We start from the raw sequence: 16238 nt of genomic DNA, 5'->3' as shown, positions 1-16238 counted from the left end.
AGACCTATCATTCTATCTAAATACATGAAAATTAGTGGAAAATAAAATTGTCATCGCCGATTTTGCAAAACAAAGTGACTTAGACGTTGGTTATTCTCAACCTCAACACTGAAGTAAACTTATATTTCTCAATGCGCGGTGAAGATTCTTCCGAACCATTTTAGTTTCATCTTATGCTAAATATATTTGTACATGCAAGAGAATTAGAAAAGAACTTGCAGTCTATATGTTGACCCAAGGATATTTCACAAATGCTTTAAGCTGCCAAAAATATTATTGCATCTTCTCTCCTTTTTTCCACATCCCTTTGCTCGTTTCAAGGTAAAATGGAAATTGATCCAATAGAATGCATTGATAAATCATTATTTGCAGCTAATTCAAATATTAAGCACAAAAAATTTTTGAAATAATCTGGTCCAAGCATATAGACTGCACAAGTCTGAGGTACTTTTCTATTTCTCTTGCATTCAAATTTTTTCTCGCATGTGAATCTTAACTTGTAATAGTCCAACAAAAAGTTTAATAAATTTAATCCGTGATGTAGAAGCCAAAAGAGCAGATGGAAATAATATGTTTACTCATGTTGAGGTTTGAGAAACCAAAGTCTAAGGTTCAACTTTGTTTTTGCAAAAGCGGCGCAATGACTATTTTATTTTTCCCACTACTTTCTTTGCTTAAAGAGTGAATGGGTCTTGTGTTGTTTAACCTTGCAATGACTAATTATTTTCGGATAAAGGTTCGATTAGGAAGAAAAATTTGTCATGCCAGTTTGAGCAAATTATTAAACTTACCCAAAAAACCTGAAGATGAGGTAAAGCATTGACAAAGGTACCTAAAGTTTCCAGTTACTTTAGGTTACTGCTGCTGCAGTTGTCCAGAAAGGTTAACATAATACTTCCTGTAACGTGTAGGTCAAGTCTTCTTATTTTCTTCAATAGGCATACTTGGTCCTGTTTGTTCTCTAGGCTTGTGGTTGTACTGAGTTCTCAAAACGAACCATTCATAGTTGCAATGTTACTGTTTGAACTAAAGCAGGTTTAGAATATATCTTAGGTATCCATGGAAATACTTAACCTGGAGCATATTGGTATCCGACATAGAAAAATTCCATTGCAAAGCCTTTCTTGCTTAACAGACATTACCTTGGCAGAAGGTTTTCCATTTTCAATTAGTCTATGCGTCCACGTATTAAGAAAGAAGTTGTACAATAGACATTAATATATGAAACCTTCTCAAGCAAATTATCTTACTGTTGTGAAGAACCTTCTCCAAGACCTCACTACGTTCCATAGAAACACAGTTGTATTTTCGTTAAGTGTCACCAGAAATTACTACTTTTGACCTTCGTAATGGCATTTTGTGTTCAGCTACGCGTAATATCCCAATATACCATTCGCGAACATTTCCGTTTCATGCACCACAACTGTTGGCGATTAGATTTCCCTGAGCGTGCGCTACAATTTCATATGAAGCTAAAAATTATATGCCTAATAGTTGTATATATGTCCATATATAGATCCACCTTGCACCAAGCTTCCACTTTCTTCCGCTGAACTGAGTTTTTAATCTCTTCTTCCTTCATTGCCCTCTGCTTGAAGTTTTGCATCTGTGCATTTATGTACATTCTAGTATGTTGCATAATTTCCCATGCCTTTTTGCTTTTGGCTCTGTCGCCCATCTCAGGTAAACCTATTATCCTAGGAAAGATTGTCCATAGTCCTGTATTCTGATCTATTCCCATTGTTGCAGATCTCTTTCCTGAAGAATTTCAGGTTCAAAGCTCTTCAAACAGTGCACTGAAACGAACATTACCAATAAGCCTCGTTTTCCAAAAATATGTTTTGTAGCCATTCTGGTTCTTCTTTCCATCCACCAACAAAATCTTTTTCCAATGGAAAGCTTTTACCCAATCTTCAGTCTTTCTCATTTATTTCTGTAGTTGTTTTATTTGTCAAGAACATGTTTTTCAAACTAACATCATTGGTACTGTCCATTTGTAGTTTTCTTAAATATTCAATCCCTTCTCGGTTCATGCTCCAAGTAAGTTTTTATGACATTTTGTAAACTTCGTTTGGCAAGTTCATGTACAATAGGTTCTCTCCTTCTCTCTCCCCCCTAACCTTCTTTTCAAATTCTTCACCAAATATACCAGTTCAGTGGTTCTGTTGTAGTTCTTTGAGATAAATTTCTTAGAAACGTCAGGTGTTAATATTTCCATCAGCATTGTTCATTTCATACTGGTTCCAAAACATATCTGCATCTTTCATATCTTTCAATCGCATTAAAGCCGCGCTGAAAATACCAGCTATATCTCGTTCACCATCGCTTCCCATTGCGTCTACAACTTCTTGAATTGAGGTTGTAAGTTTTATGAACACCTATCGAATTAGCTTTATGACCCCATCTCGCTAGTTCCATCGGTCTGCAAAACAAAAGTAGGTTTGTTTCCATATTCTAGGTTCTGAATGAACTTAACAATGTTCATTCATATCTTTTCTTTTAACCTTTTATCTTCACCGAGTTCATCCGAAGATTGAACGTTAAATGCTCGTAAGTAAAAAGGGTTGTTGTATTTGTGTACATTTTTTTTCAGTACTTCCATTCTATGCTGAATATTTTCATCTGGTGTTGGAGTCTTTTGTATGTCGGCAAACATTTTTCGATATTCTTCTACTATGTCAGCCGAATCTTTTTAGACTCTTGGAAAGATTCCATATTCACCTCATGCTCTTGTTGAGGGTCAAGATTTTTCGGCTGTTCCAAATCTTCATCTAGTTCTGTGAAGTTAGTTTCCAAAGGAGTGACTTGTTCGTTTCCTTCAGGCTCTTCTAGCTGTTGTTGCTGAACTATTTCTTCCATGTCTGGTTGTATCTGAACTTCTTCCTGTGGAGTTTCTTGTACCTCATCTGCTGGCATTTCATATATTCCGAGACCGTTTTCAACAATTTCCCTATCTACGTCATCCGCATTCATAAGCTTTTGTTCTTTCGTTCCGTCTCTATTTTTTACGCGTTTCATGACGAAAGTTGTATTGTCATTTAGCTCTGACATCAAATATCTCGGAGTAAATTCGTTCATGTCATTTGGATGATATGCTATTAAATCATATCCCTTAGCGAGCTTGTATTTTCCAGGTTTGAAATTATATCCCATTTGGTGCTGAGTCATAAAGCTAAATAGGTTCGGGTCAGTATTTCCATCCTTGAACTTTCCAATAGCTTCTTTATATCTGTCACTAAAGTCAATAGTATCTGGGAAACCACACTCTTCTTTAAGCATTTTTAAGAATTCTTGGTTTCCTTGTTCTCTACTTCTTTTATGTCCTTGCTCTGTGGTTGTTGTGCTGGTTGTGGAGGTGGTTGCTGTTGTTGTTGTTGGTGCTTTGAACTGTTGGTTGTTGTGCAGGGTTTTGAACTGTTGGTTGTTGTGTTGGTTTTGGTGCATGCCTGTGTCTGTGTCCATGTGACGATGTAAATGTTCTAGGTAGTCCTGGTGCAGGTGCTTCTCTTGGAGGGTTTGGTGGTATATAAGTTCCACCAGCTGGCACATATGTTCCATCTGCAGCGTAATGTCCTACCTGACTTTTCGTTCTTAAGAAAGCATTTACTAGGTCTGTTTTGGTCTGTTGTAACTCTTTTTCTTGACTTTTCACAACAGTTGCTCTAACGGCGTCATAGGCACTTTGAACTGCCTGTCTCGTTGCTGCATCTGTTATTTTCGTCATATTTTGTGCTACTTCTTTTAACTCGTTGTCGAAACCTTCAGACTTCAGTTTCTTTCCAGATGAGAAGTCGTTCACTTGTTTCACCTTACTATGAAGAGCTTCGAAGGCGTTCTTAAAGTCAGCATTTGTTAAAGCTTCATTTGAACTGTCTTCATCCGCTTGTATTTTTGTCCTTATTGACCCTATGAGTTGGGCTGCTTTAGCGTTGGCTTGGGCATCTAACCAGTCATTGTTGGCTTTTATATATTCTGCGCTTTTCATTGCCTTTTGCATAGCCGCGTCGTTATTTTTACTTTCTTGTGCTAAGTTTTCATACTGTACGGTTTGGTTTTGCAACTGTAAAAGTTTTTCTGCCTTTACATTTGCTTCAACTTCTTTTTTATACTCATCGCTATCCATATATGTCTTCAGGGCTTTTTGTTTTATTTCTTCATCTTTCAGTACTTTATATTGAGTAGTATGGTTTTTCAAATTTATGACATCTTGTTCCATTTTTGCTACTTCTGCTGCTTTTTCTGACACTTTTTTCGCATATTCCTCTGTACTTAGTTCTTTCAGTTGTTCTTCTTTCTTCTTTTCTCTACGTTTAACTCATTGAGTTTCTTTGTGTGTCTGTCATATTCTAGTTTCTTTTCGTTTTCACTTATTTGTTTCTGTATGTCTATGTTTGACTTTTTGACATCTGTTATTTGATTTTTGAGTGAACTCAAATTCATTTGACTTTGAGGGTTATAAGCTGTTCCGTCTGCAGCTCCACCATAGCCTGCCATTTTCGCTAAAAGTGCCGCTCTTAAACCTCCACTCTGTGCACCAATAACTCGGTTTAAAAGCATAGGGTTGCTTGACATTTGTTGCAACATAGTGGGGTCATTCAGCATTTGTTGTTGCAACTGTTGTTGTGGTGTCAGTTTTACTATTGGATGTTTCAATGCTCTCTTCCTCTTACGTATATTCTTACGTAGCTTACGTGGCATTTTAAGTGAAGTTAAAAAGCGGTTTTTGACAGATGTTTATATGACACTTTTTGTTCAGCACAAAAAACTACTCGGTCAACAGCGACGACTCTCAAAAACCGTTGTGTAAAAAGTTTTACCGTTGGACAAAAAAGTATATATAGAAAACAAAAAACGTTTATAGTTCATTCAATATTTGAGATGGAACGGTTTTCCAACGGTAACTATTAAATAAAATAAAAAAATAGAGGGGGTCTCCGTTGACGAAAACGGTTTATTTTAAACTTTTCTATGAGTAGTCCGAAAAAAACAGTTTATTTTTGTCTAATGGAAGGAAGAAAAAGTGTCGCAAACAATTCGTCGACTACCTCTGCAGTTAAAGTTCCTACAACTTATGTCTCACCATTCTCAAAACCCTTACAACCTCCTATAATACCAAAGCAACTTCCTCATACAATTGCAAACAATTCGTCGACTACCTCTGCAGTTAAAGTTCCTACAACTTATGTCTCACCATTCTCAAAACCCTTACAACCTCCTATAATACCAAAGCAACTTCCTCATACAATTGCAAACAATTCGTCGACTACCTCTGCAGTTAAAGTTCCTACAACTTATGTCTCACCATTCTCAAAACCCTTACGACCTCCTATAATACCAAAGCAACTTCCTCATACAATTGCAAACAAATTGTCCAACAATTTGAGTTCTTCTTCTCAAAACACAACAGATACAGCTCAGCCAACAGGTCAAGCAACAACAACTATCGGAACAGAAGCATTTTCAGAAGAAGTTCATACCAATCAGACTCCAATCGAACATACAGAAACACAACCACCCGAAAATACAGAAACACATCCAATCGAACATACAGAAACACATTCTGCAATGACCACTAGGTCGCAAACACGATATCTCGCCTTTTGCAAACAATTTAAGTCTCAAATTCAAGACACACAAGATAGCGACACTCCTCTTTCAGAGAAAGTTCGTAGAAAATACGCAAAGCAAAGGTTAGAATTGTTAGATAAGTTAAATGAACAGTGGGGTTCAGAAGACAATCGAGATTATAACGAGATGTTTCAAGCTGTCATGGATGCCATTCAGCCTCTTGAAAACGAAATCAAAGACCCTGGCGTACTTGTTGACATGTTTGCTTCATATTTACCCGTTACTGCCAATCTCATAGCGTTGCAAGCTATTGACCAGTTCATTCACTTGTTTCCAAAGAACTTGCAGAAGCATTTACAAGAAGTTAAAGTTGCTGAATTTGTCCGTTTATATCCAAATTCATACAATTATTTGGAAGAATTGAATGAACATGGTGAAAGGTCATTCTATTTATATTTCTACACAAAAGACAACCAGTCAAAACGACTATACTGCATTGAACCTATGCCTCAATTCGTAGACAATTTCCACGTTATAACAACTGTTGCTTTAGATATTCCTGCCAGAGTTCCATATGGAGGAACAGTAACTATCTCAAGCTTTCCCAAGGGCTATAAAGGAAAGCCTCTCACAATTGCAAAATTCACACACAGCAGTTGCCAATTTGTTCAAGATGTCGAGTTCCATTTCCTCAACAATACGACTTTCATCATAGAGACTCCTCAAGAAGGTATATACAAAGTTTTCATTGCAGGATTTGTTGATCCCAATGGCGAAGAAGAAGAAGTCGAAGAAATCCTCACCTCAGAGAGCGAAGAAGAAGAAAATTTCCAAGACATTCAAGATTCAGAATATACCGAATAAAAAAACAATTTAAGACTAAAAATTTAATTTTATTATAATATTTTATTTTTTTCATCTGGTCTTTGTCTCATTCCTCCTCTAGTTTCTTAGGGGCTAGAGGGCACGAAGTGCCTGGAAGCCCCACTACCTTTTTTTTTTTTTTTTTTTTTTTTTAAAGAAATTGACGAAGTTCCAGAATTTTATTCAACAATTCTTAATCAATTAACAAAAACTATACCGAAACTTATCTTACCATCCAAATCAAATCACATTACATACGGAATAAACATTTAATCTTTTACCATTAAAATTATATTTATACGTTATTTAATTTTTTTACGTCTAAGTTGAATAGGATAATAGCCGAAGATATAAAGTAACTATAGTTTACAAGCTAAGGAACAAATCAGCATTGAAACTAAAAAATGCTGAAATATTATAATAAATTGAAGAAATACTGTGATAGAATACCTAGTTATACTAGATACTATTATAATATGAATTCATTTGTATTGAATATCGATAATAAAAAATCGATGAAATATTAAAATGAGAATAAATTAATAATGAGATTATAAATTAGAATTATTTCTCTTTTATTTAAAATAAAAACTTAGTTCTATTTAAATTCGATAAAGAAGTACGAAAAAGTTGTATTATACGTATGATGTTGCCCGATGTTTGGTAACACTATTGTAGAATATAAGCATATATGATAGAAAAGCAATATGCTTAATATCGAGTAATTCTAATTTTTTACGAAATTATTCAAATACGTTATTTTTTAGTTTCAATGCTGATTTGTTCCTTAGCTTGTAAACTATAGTTACTTTATATCTTCGGCTATTATCCTATTCAACTTAGACGTAAAAAAATTAAATAACGTATAAATATAATTTTAATGGTAAAAGATTAAATGTTTATTCCGTATGTAATGTGATTTGATTTGGATGGTAAGATAAGTTTCGGTATAGTTTTTGTTAATTGATTAAGAATTGTTGAATAAAATTCTGGAACTTCGTCAATTTCTTTGATTCCTTCTTGAAGCGTTGAAATTTCTTATTGACTCTCTTTTTATAACTTTTGAAAGAAACCGTAAAAATTGTGAAACATGCTTTTTAATAAAAAACAATTTTGATGAAAACCATAAATTAATTTAAAATTGAAATAAATTTTTGAAATCTATGATATTGAATAAAAAAATTTATAGTGTAGATATTGATATAGATATAGATGTTAATTTTAATATGATATTTGATAAATTTTTTTTATCAAAACATACTGATAATAGGTTGACATGTAATATGATATTTTGCCTTGTAAATATATTTGGTCGGCAAAATAACCTAATTACTCTTATTTTGAGTTCACTTCCACCATTTCGTCTTATGATACAACAAATTGATTTATCTTATAGAGAAGTACGCAGATACTTCAAAGAAAATCATTTCACCAAGACGCGATTAGAGCATGCCGGGCCAGAAACAGCAGTAAGATATTGGGCGCTTTCACCCAATCTTATCTGGCACGCAGATGTTCATTATTTTAGGGGTGTTCGTGGCCAGTATATTTATGGCATAATCGACGATTTTAGCCGCAAAGTCCTAGCGTGTATACAAATACCAGATATGCTGGCAGCGACGACAGCGAACGTTGCGGCTTCCGCCTTCATTGAATTTGGCGCCCCTTATTGTTTCTGGACCGACAACGGTTCAGAAAATAGGGGCGCCTTTCAAGATCTACTTGATCTTTGGGGCGTCCAATGGCGGCATACAGACTCTCATTCTCCCTACCAAAATGGGAAGATTGAGAGATTCTGGCCGACATTGGAGCGCTGCCAAAGCATTCAGGCTATTCCTGCCTTTATTTGGGAGTACAATAATAACACACCGCATGAAGATCTCCCAATTAATCCATTAACTGGAACAAATTACACGCCAAATCAAATGTATCAGCTGAAACCGAAATACACAAATGCAGATACAGAAAGGTTGTGGCAAATATGGGATACAGATACAGGCATGACCGCTGTTGACACATTCACAGCGTAATAATAAACATAATTTTTTAATTTCATTTTTAACAAGTTTTTTTAAATGTATGTAATGAATAATTCATTAGAATATGATAATGCACATTGTAACAGAATAGAACAATCACCAAATTTTTTTTTTGAAATTAAAAAATAAAAGTAAAAAGTATAAAGTAATCTAACCAAAAAAGATATTTAAAAGAATTTTGGAAAAAACAGAATAAGGATAATGATATTATTTTAGATACACAATCGATGTACTGAAGAATAATCCGGTAAAATGATGATATAAAATTAGATTAGTTTACAAGTAGCTAAAAGAATAAAACTATAATATAAAATAAATGAAGTTTAATGAAACAATAAAGGTTAAATAAATAATAAAGATTTTTATTTTATATCAGTATTGAGAAGAAGTAACAGCTGACACTTGGTAGACAACTTCTTTATGTCTAGAAAATTCTATCTTGCCTTTTATTTTTTTCTCGCTGTGAAACGTATTCGGTCATTTTTTTTAAAAATTAATTTTTTGTTAGAGATAAGAGCTAAAACTCGGTAAACAACTTCTTTATGTCTAGAAAATTCTATCTTGCCTTTTATTTTTTTCTCGCTGTGAAACGTATTCGGTCATTTTTTTAAAAATTAATTTTTTGTTAGAGATAAGAGCTAAAACTCGGTAAACAACTTCTTTATGTCTAGAAAATTCTATCTTGCCTTTTATTTTTTTCTCGCTGTGAAACGTATTCGGTCATTTTTTTAAAAATTAATTTTTTGTTAGAGATAAGAGCTAAAACTCGGTAAACAACTTCTTTATGTCTAGAAAATTCTATCTTGCCTTTTATTTTTTTCTCGCTGTGAAACGTATTCGGTCATTTTTTTAAAAATTAATTTTTTGTTAGAGATAAGAGCTAAAACTTTGCAGACAACTCCCCCATGTCTAGCAAATTTAACATTCGTCTCCCATTTTTATATATTTGGTTTAGAATGTTCGAAAATGCGTAATATGGTCATTAATATTAATTAAAAAGAACCTTGAATTAATTCAATCTGATCTCACAAAATATTTTAAATTACAAACTTTGTAGTTTGAATAGATAATTAGTATTAAACTCAAATAACTAGTTTATTTTTGAATAAAAATTATTTGAATTCATTCAATTTTGTGAATTTCCCTTCAAAAATCAAGTTTAAATATCTTATTTGCCATATAATTATAAATACAATGAAACATATTCGAAATTGAAAAGAATGACTTTTTCTGTTCTTTCAATCATTCAATTTGAATTTTGCAATATTGGATTTCTCATTAAATAGCTATTAAAAACAACAAGCAATTTAACTTACATTCAAATTTATTTGTGTTATATTCAATCTTCTCAAAACTTATAATTTTCGGCTATAGCATGAGTATATGCTATATAATATAATAAACCTATAATAGTATCATTCTTTCAATTATTTGAAGAGAAAACCGAAAAAATCTATTTTCGGTCTATAACAAAAAATAATTGTATTTTAAAAAACGATTAAATTATCCTTTCATTATTTTAAACTTGAATTAGTTTTTATGATTGACTAAAGCAATCATATTTATTCATCATTAAATAAACAAAAAAATAATATTTGAGAGTTATTTCAAAAAAACACATTGAATTTATTAATTTGTCTCAATTTCAGTATTATAAATTTTTATAATTTCAATATTTTGAAATACACTTTTTAATATTTCAATATTTATGATATTTCAATGTATTAAGTGGTCTCAAATTGAGCTTCTCAAATATAAGTTTGCCTATTCAAATAATAAAATTAAATAATATTTAAAATAATAAATAAAAGTGATTGAGGTTATAGCAAAACGGCTGTTTTATTCATTAATTCTTAAAAATAAAAAGGGTAAAAACTAAATAAAATGGGTAAAACTCAATAGTGTCTGTGCTATCATTCAATTTGAAGGTGTCTTTTGAAGCCGCAAGACACATTGAATTTTTGAATAGTGTATTATGGTTTGACAGACACCAATGAAAAAAATAAAATGATATTTATTTTAAATATATAAGATCCTTATATAAAATATAAATATTTTATCGTTTTATTTTCTTGTTTTAGAAATGTTTTTTATTGAAAAATCGATAAAACTAACTCGAAAATAAAATTTTTGATTTAAAGACACTATGATGACACCAGGCAAATCTTCCAAGACACCTATCGTCGGGAATCTAGCAACCCTATTAAAATTCAAAAATCCCTTAATTCCTGAGGATTTTGGAAAAAAGTTTTTACATGAACATGTGTATATTATATGAAGTATATTGATAAGGTAAAAATCAAATTTTATTGCATATTCATCGAGAAAATAAACTAACGAATCCCTCAAAATTGAGAGGGTAATCCTCCTCCTCTCAAATAAACGTATATACGGGTGCACCTTTAAATCATCTTGTTTCCTATTCCAAAAGAATGTCGTCGTTAGACTAAACAATTATTTTTTATTTAAACTAAAATTATTAATTGAATAGGTCAAAAATAAGAACGCGATTTTTGGGCTAAAATTCAAAAGTTTACAACATTTTGAACGGTTTTTTCCTCTCAATTTGCTTTTCTCGTCTCAATTTGTGTCCCTAGTATACTTAACTTGGCACGATTTGACATACACAGATCGAACATATTTTACAAACTCTATCATAATCCTTTCTAATAATTGTCGAAATAAAAATCGTTTATCAACAATCACATTATTTTTTTATTGTTTTCAAACTTCTTTTCATACCTTTTCTTTATTTAATAAAGTTCAGTTTTTTATTTTTATTAATTTTTCTTTTCAATTTCAAAAGATGTATTCAATTAATTGTGTTATTCGATATATTCAATTGGTTTAAGAATTAGATTAAAGTTTAATAAATTATCATAATAAAATTTTCGGATTGTTTTTTAGAAAATATGTGTATCGTTTTGAATGATTTTATAATGTGTATATACGAAGAATTAGAGGGTGTGAGAAACTATTACAAACGATAGTACTCACACCCTCCAATTCCTAGCCAAAATGGCTAAAAATTGGGTGCAATTTTTTACATTGCACCCATTTTTTAGCCATTTTGGCTGAGAACTACGGTCTGCGAGGCACATAAATAGAATCAGTACCTCGCAGACTATAGTTCTCTATATGGCGTCGAAAATTTTAATAATATATTTTTATATCTTGTATTATAACACAACATATTCACATATATAGCAATAGCAAATCTATATTAACTTAGCCTTAAAACACCAAACTTCTACTTGCATTCTCACTCACAAATGTTAAACACCCTTCTCCAAAAATATAAATTCTTCACAATTTTTTTTAAATTGAGAACATATAAACTGTTATAATTCAATAGTTTCAGATATTAATTAATAATAACAAATTTAAAACATCACATATTAATGATTTTTTTTAAAAAAAAATAAAATTTTATTTTCACTTCAAATTTTCATCTCAAATAATTTTAATTAGTGTATACCTTACATCATTATTCTCCATTTTTCAAATATGACAAATAGATGTCAAACACTGTCAAATACTGTCACTTTTTATCAGAAGTGAAGTCATGCTATTTTTCATGCACAACAATTTTTAACCATTTTGGCTGGGGACTATAGCCTGCGAGGTACATAGATAGAATCAGTACCTCGCAGACTATAGTTCTCTATATGGCGTCGAGAAATTTTGGCGAAATGTCGTCGCATTTCACCAAAATTTTCTCGACGCCATAGGAAGAATTGAAGGGTGTGAGTACTATTGCATGAAATAGTATCTCACACCACCAATTCTTAGCTTAAATATATTTCAATTTTGTCAAAAATTTTTTGACTCCTTATCAAAAATTAATTCAATAATTATACATATTTTTTAAATATCATTTTATAATAAATATAAAAAAAAAAAAAAAAAAAAAAAAAAAAGGTAGTGGGGCTTCCAGGCACTTCGTGCCCTCTAGCCCCTAAGAAACTAGAGGAGGAATGAGACAAAGACCAGATGAAAAAAATAAAATATTATAATAAAATTAAATTTTTAGTCTTAAATTGTTTTTTTATTCGGTATATTCTGAATCTTGAATGTCTTGGAAATTTTCTTCTTCTTCGCTCTCTGAGGTGAGGATTTCTTCGACTTCTTCTTCTTCGCCATTGGGATCAACAAATCCTGCAATGAAAACTTTGTATATACCTTCTTGAGGAGTCTCTATGATGAAAGTCGTATTGTTGAGGAAATGGAACTCGACATCTTGAACAAATTGGCAACTGCTGTGTGTGAATTTTGCAATTGTGAGAGGCTTTCCTTTATAGCCCTTGGGAAAGCTTGAGATAGTTACTGTTCCTCCATATGGAACTCTGGCAGGAATATCTAAAGCAACAGTTGTTATAACGTGGAAATTGTCTACGAATTGAGGCATAGGTTCAATGCAGTATAGTCGTTTTGACTGGTTGTCTTTTGTGTAGAAATATAAATAGAATGACCTTTCACCATGTTCATTCAATTCTTCCAAATAATTGTATGAATTTGGATATAAACGGACAAATTCAGCAACTTTAACTTCTTGTAAATGCTTCTGCAAGTTCTTTGGAAACAAGTGAATGAACTGGTCAATAGCTTGCAACGCTATGAGATTGGCAGTAACGGGTAAATATGAAGCAAACATGTCAACAAGTACGCCAGGGTCTTTGATTTCGTTTTCAAGAGGCTGAATGGCATCCATGACAGCTTGAAACATCTCGTTATAATCTCGATTGTCTTCTGAACCCCACTGTTCATTTAACTTATCTAACAATTCTAACCTTTGCTTTGCGTATTTTCTACGAACTTTCTCTGAAAGAGGAGTGTCGCTATCTTGTGTGTCTTGAATTTGAGACTTAAATTGTTTGCAAAAGGCGAGATATCGTGTTTGCGACCTAGTGGTCATTGCAGAATGTGTTTCTGTATGTTCGATTGGATGTGTTTCTGTATTTTCGGGTGGTTGTGTTTCTGTATGTTCGATTGGAGTCTGATTGGTATGAACTTCTTCTGAAAATGCTTCTGTTCCGATAGTTGTTGTTGCTTGACCTGTTGGCTGAGCTGTATCTGTTGTGTTTTGAGAAGAAGAACTCAAATTGTTGGACAATTTGTTTGCAATTGTATGAGGAAGTTGCTTTGGTATTATAGGAGGTCGTAAGGGTTTTGAGAATGGTGAGACATAAGTTGTAGGAACTTTAACTGCAGAGGTAGTCGACGAATTGTTTGCAATTGTATGAGGAAGTTGCTTTGGTATTATAGGAGGTTGTAAGGGTTTTGAGAATGGTGAGACATAAGTTGTAGGAACTTTAACTGCAGAGGTAGTCGACGAATTGTTTGCAATTGTATGAGGAAGTTGCTTTGGTATTATAGGAGGTTGTAAGGGTTTTGAGAATGGTGAGACATAAGTTGTAGGAACTTTAACTGCAGAGGTAGTCGACGAATTGTTTGCGACACTTTTTCTTCCTTCCATTAGACAAAAATAAACTGTTTTTTTCGGACTACTCATAGAAAAGTTTAAAATAAACCGTTTTCGTCAACGGAGACCCCCTCTATTTTTTTATTTTATTTAATAGTTACCGTTGGAAAACCGTTCCATCTCAAATATTGAATGAACTATAAACGTTTTTTGTTTTCTATATATACTTTTTTGTCCAACGGTAAAACTTTTTACACAACGGTTTTTGAGAGTCGTCGCTGTTGACCGAGTAGTTTTTTGTGCTGAACAAAAAGTGTCATATAAACATCTGTCAAAAACCGCTTTTTAACTTCACTTAAAATGCCACGTAAGCTACGTAAGAATATACGTAAGAGGAAGAGAGCATTGAAACATCCAATAGTAAAACTGACACCACAACAACAGTTGCAACAACAAATGCTGAATGACCCCACTATGTTGCAACAAATGTCAAGCAACCCTATGCTTTTAAACCGAGTTATTGGTGCACAGAGTGGAGGTTTAAGAGCGGCACTTTTAGCGAAAATGGCAGGCTATGGTGGAGCTGCAGACGGAACAGCTTATAACCCTCAAAGTCAAATGAATTTGAGTTCACTCAAAAATCAAATAACAGATGTCAAAAAGTCAAACATAGACATACAGAAACAAATAAGTGAAAACGAAAAGAAACTAGAATATGACAGACACACAAAGAAACTCAATGAGTTAAACGTAGAGAAAAAGAAGAAAGAAGAACAACTGAAAGAACTAAGTACAGAGGAATATGCGAAAAAAGTGTCAGAAAAAGCAGCAGAAGTAGCAAAAATGGAACAAGATGTCATAAATTTGAAAAACCATACTACTCAATATAAAGTACTGAAAGATGAAGAAATAAAACAAAAAGCCCTGAAGACATATATGGATAGCGATGAGTATAAAAAAGAAGTTGAAGCAAATGTAAAGGCAGAAAAACTTTTACAGTTGCAAAACCAAACCGTACAGTATGAAAACTTAGCACAAGAAAGTAAAAATAACGACGCGGCTATGCAAAAGGCAATGAAAAGCGCAGAATATATAAAAGCCAACAATGACTGGTTAGATGCCCAAGCCAACGCTAAAGCAGCCCAACTCATAGGGTCAATAAGGACAAAAATACAAGCGGATGAAGACAGTTCAAATGAAGCTTTAACAAATGCTGACTTTAAGAACGCCTTCGAAGCTCTTCATAGTAAGGTGAAACAAGTGAACGACTTCTCATCTGGAAAGAAAACTGAAGTGTTTGAAGTTTCGACAACGAGTTAAAAGAAGTAGCACAAAATATGACGAAAATAACAGATGCAGCAACGAGACAGGCAGTTCAAAGTGCCTATGACGCCGTTAGAGCAACTGTTGTGAAAAGTCAAGAAAAAGAGTTACAACAGACCAAAACAGACCTAGTAAATGCTTTCTTAAGAACGAAAAGTCAGGTAGGACATTACGCTGCAGATGGAACATATGTGCCAGCTGGTGGAACTTATATACCACCAAACCCTCCAAGAGAAGCACCTGCACCAGGACTACCTAGAACATTTACATCGTCACATGGACACAGACACAGGCATGCACCAAAACCAACACAACAACCAACAGTTCAAAACCCTGCACAACAACCAACAGTTCAAAATCCAGCACAACAACAACAACCAGCACAGCAACCACCTCCACAACCAGCACAACAACCACAAACAGAGCAAGGACATAAAAGAAGTAGAGAACAAGGAAACCAAGAATTCTTAAAAATGCTTAAAGAAGAGTGTGGTTTCCCAGATACTATTGACTTTAGTGACAGATATAAAGAAGCTATTGGAAAGTTCAAGGATGGAAATACTGACCCGAACCTATTTAGCTTTATGACTCAGCACCAAATGGGATATAATTTCAAACCTGGAAAATACAAGCTCGCTAAGGGATATGATTTAATAGCATATCATCCAAATGACATGAACGAATTTACTCCGAGATATTTGATGTCAGAGCTAAATGACAATACAACTTTCGTCATGAAACGCGTAAAAAATAGAGACGGAACGAAAGAACAAAAGCTTATGAATGCGGATGACGTAGATAGGGAAATTGTTGAAAACGGTCTCGGAATATATGAAATGCCAGCAGATGAGGTACAAGAAACTCCACAGGAAGAAGTTCAGATACAACCAGACATGGAAGAAATAGTTCAGCAACAACAGCTAGAAGAGCCTGAAGGAAACGAACAAGTCACTCCTTTGGAAACTAACTTCACAGAACTAGATGAAGATTTGGAACAGCCGAAAAATCTTGACCCTCAACAA

General features: G+C 33.3%; 2 protein-coding genes and 3 pseudogenes across 5 annotated transcripts, besides 5 other annotated features; 3 read left to right on the top strand and 2 right to left on the bottom strand.

Moving 5' to 3' along the window:
* Positions 1-4024: 4024 nt before the first annotated feature.
* Positions 4025-4698, bottom strand: TVAGG3_1093940 (annotated as a pseudogene). Its single transcript has one exon. A coding segment is annotated over exon 1 (674 nt).
* Positions 4699-5769: 1071 nt separating this feature from the next.
* TVAGG3_1093930 (attachment subunit, putative-related family) lies at positions 5770-6432 on the top strand (the record flags this gene model as incomplete). The annotated part of the gene is made up of 1 exon (XM_051257126.1): positions 5770-6432. The coding sequence occupies one exon, from the start codon at positions 5770-5772 to the stop codon at positions 6430-6432; it is 663 nt and encodes a 220-aa protein (XP_051075657.1).
* Positions 6433-6826: 394 nt separating this feature from the next.
* Positions 6827-6876: a mobile genetic element.
* Positions 6877-7223: 347 nt separating this feature from the next.
* Positions 7224-7252: a mobile genetic element.
* A 343-nt stretch (positions 7253-7595) lies between these two features.
* Positions 7596-8462: a mobile genetic element.
* Positions 8040-8462, top strand: TVAGG3_1093900 (gag-polypeptide of LTR copia-type retrotransposon (UBN2 2) family; the record flags this gene model as incomplete). The annotated part of the gene is made up of 1 exon (XM_051257125.1): positions 8040-8462. The coding sequence occupies one exon, from the start codon at positions 8040-8042 to the stop codon at positions 8460-8462; it is 423 nt and encodes a 140-aa protein (XP_051075656.1).
* A 263-nt stretch (positions 8463-8725) lies between these two features.
* Positions 8726-8754: a mobile genetic element.
* A 349-nt stretch (positions 8755-9103) lies between these two features.
* Positions 9104-9941: a mobile genetic element.
* Positions 9942-12519: 2578 nt separating this feature from the next.
* On the bottom strand, positions 12520-13507 carry TVAGG3_1093860 (annotated as a pseudogene). Its single transcript has one exon — positions 13376-13507. A coding segment is annotated over exon 1 (132 nt).
* A 746-nt stretch (positions 13508-14253) lies between these two features.
* Positions 14254-15047, top strand: TVAGG3_1093850 (annotated as a pseudogene). Its single transcript has one exon. A coding segment is annotated over exon 1 (794 nt).
* The last annotated feature ends 1191 nt before the right edge of the window (positions 15048-16238 follow it).

This window comes from Trichomonas vaginalis, assembly GCF_026262505.1.
Source record: "Trichomonas vaginalis G3 chromosome Unknown ctg_207, whole genome shotgun sequence".
NCBI classification, from domain to species: Eukaryota; Parabasalia; order Trichomonadida; family Trichomonadidae; genus Trichomonas; species Trichomonas vaginalis.
The sequence above is the reverse complement of the archived record's forward strand: the minus strand, read 5'-3'. Positions and strand labels throughout refer to the sequence as shown.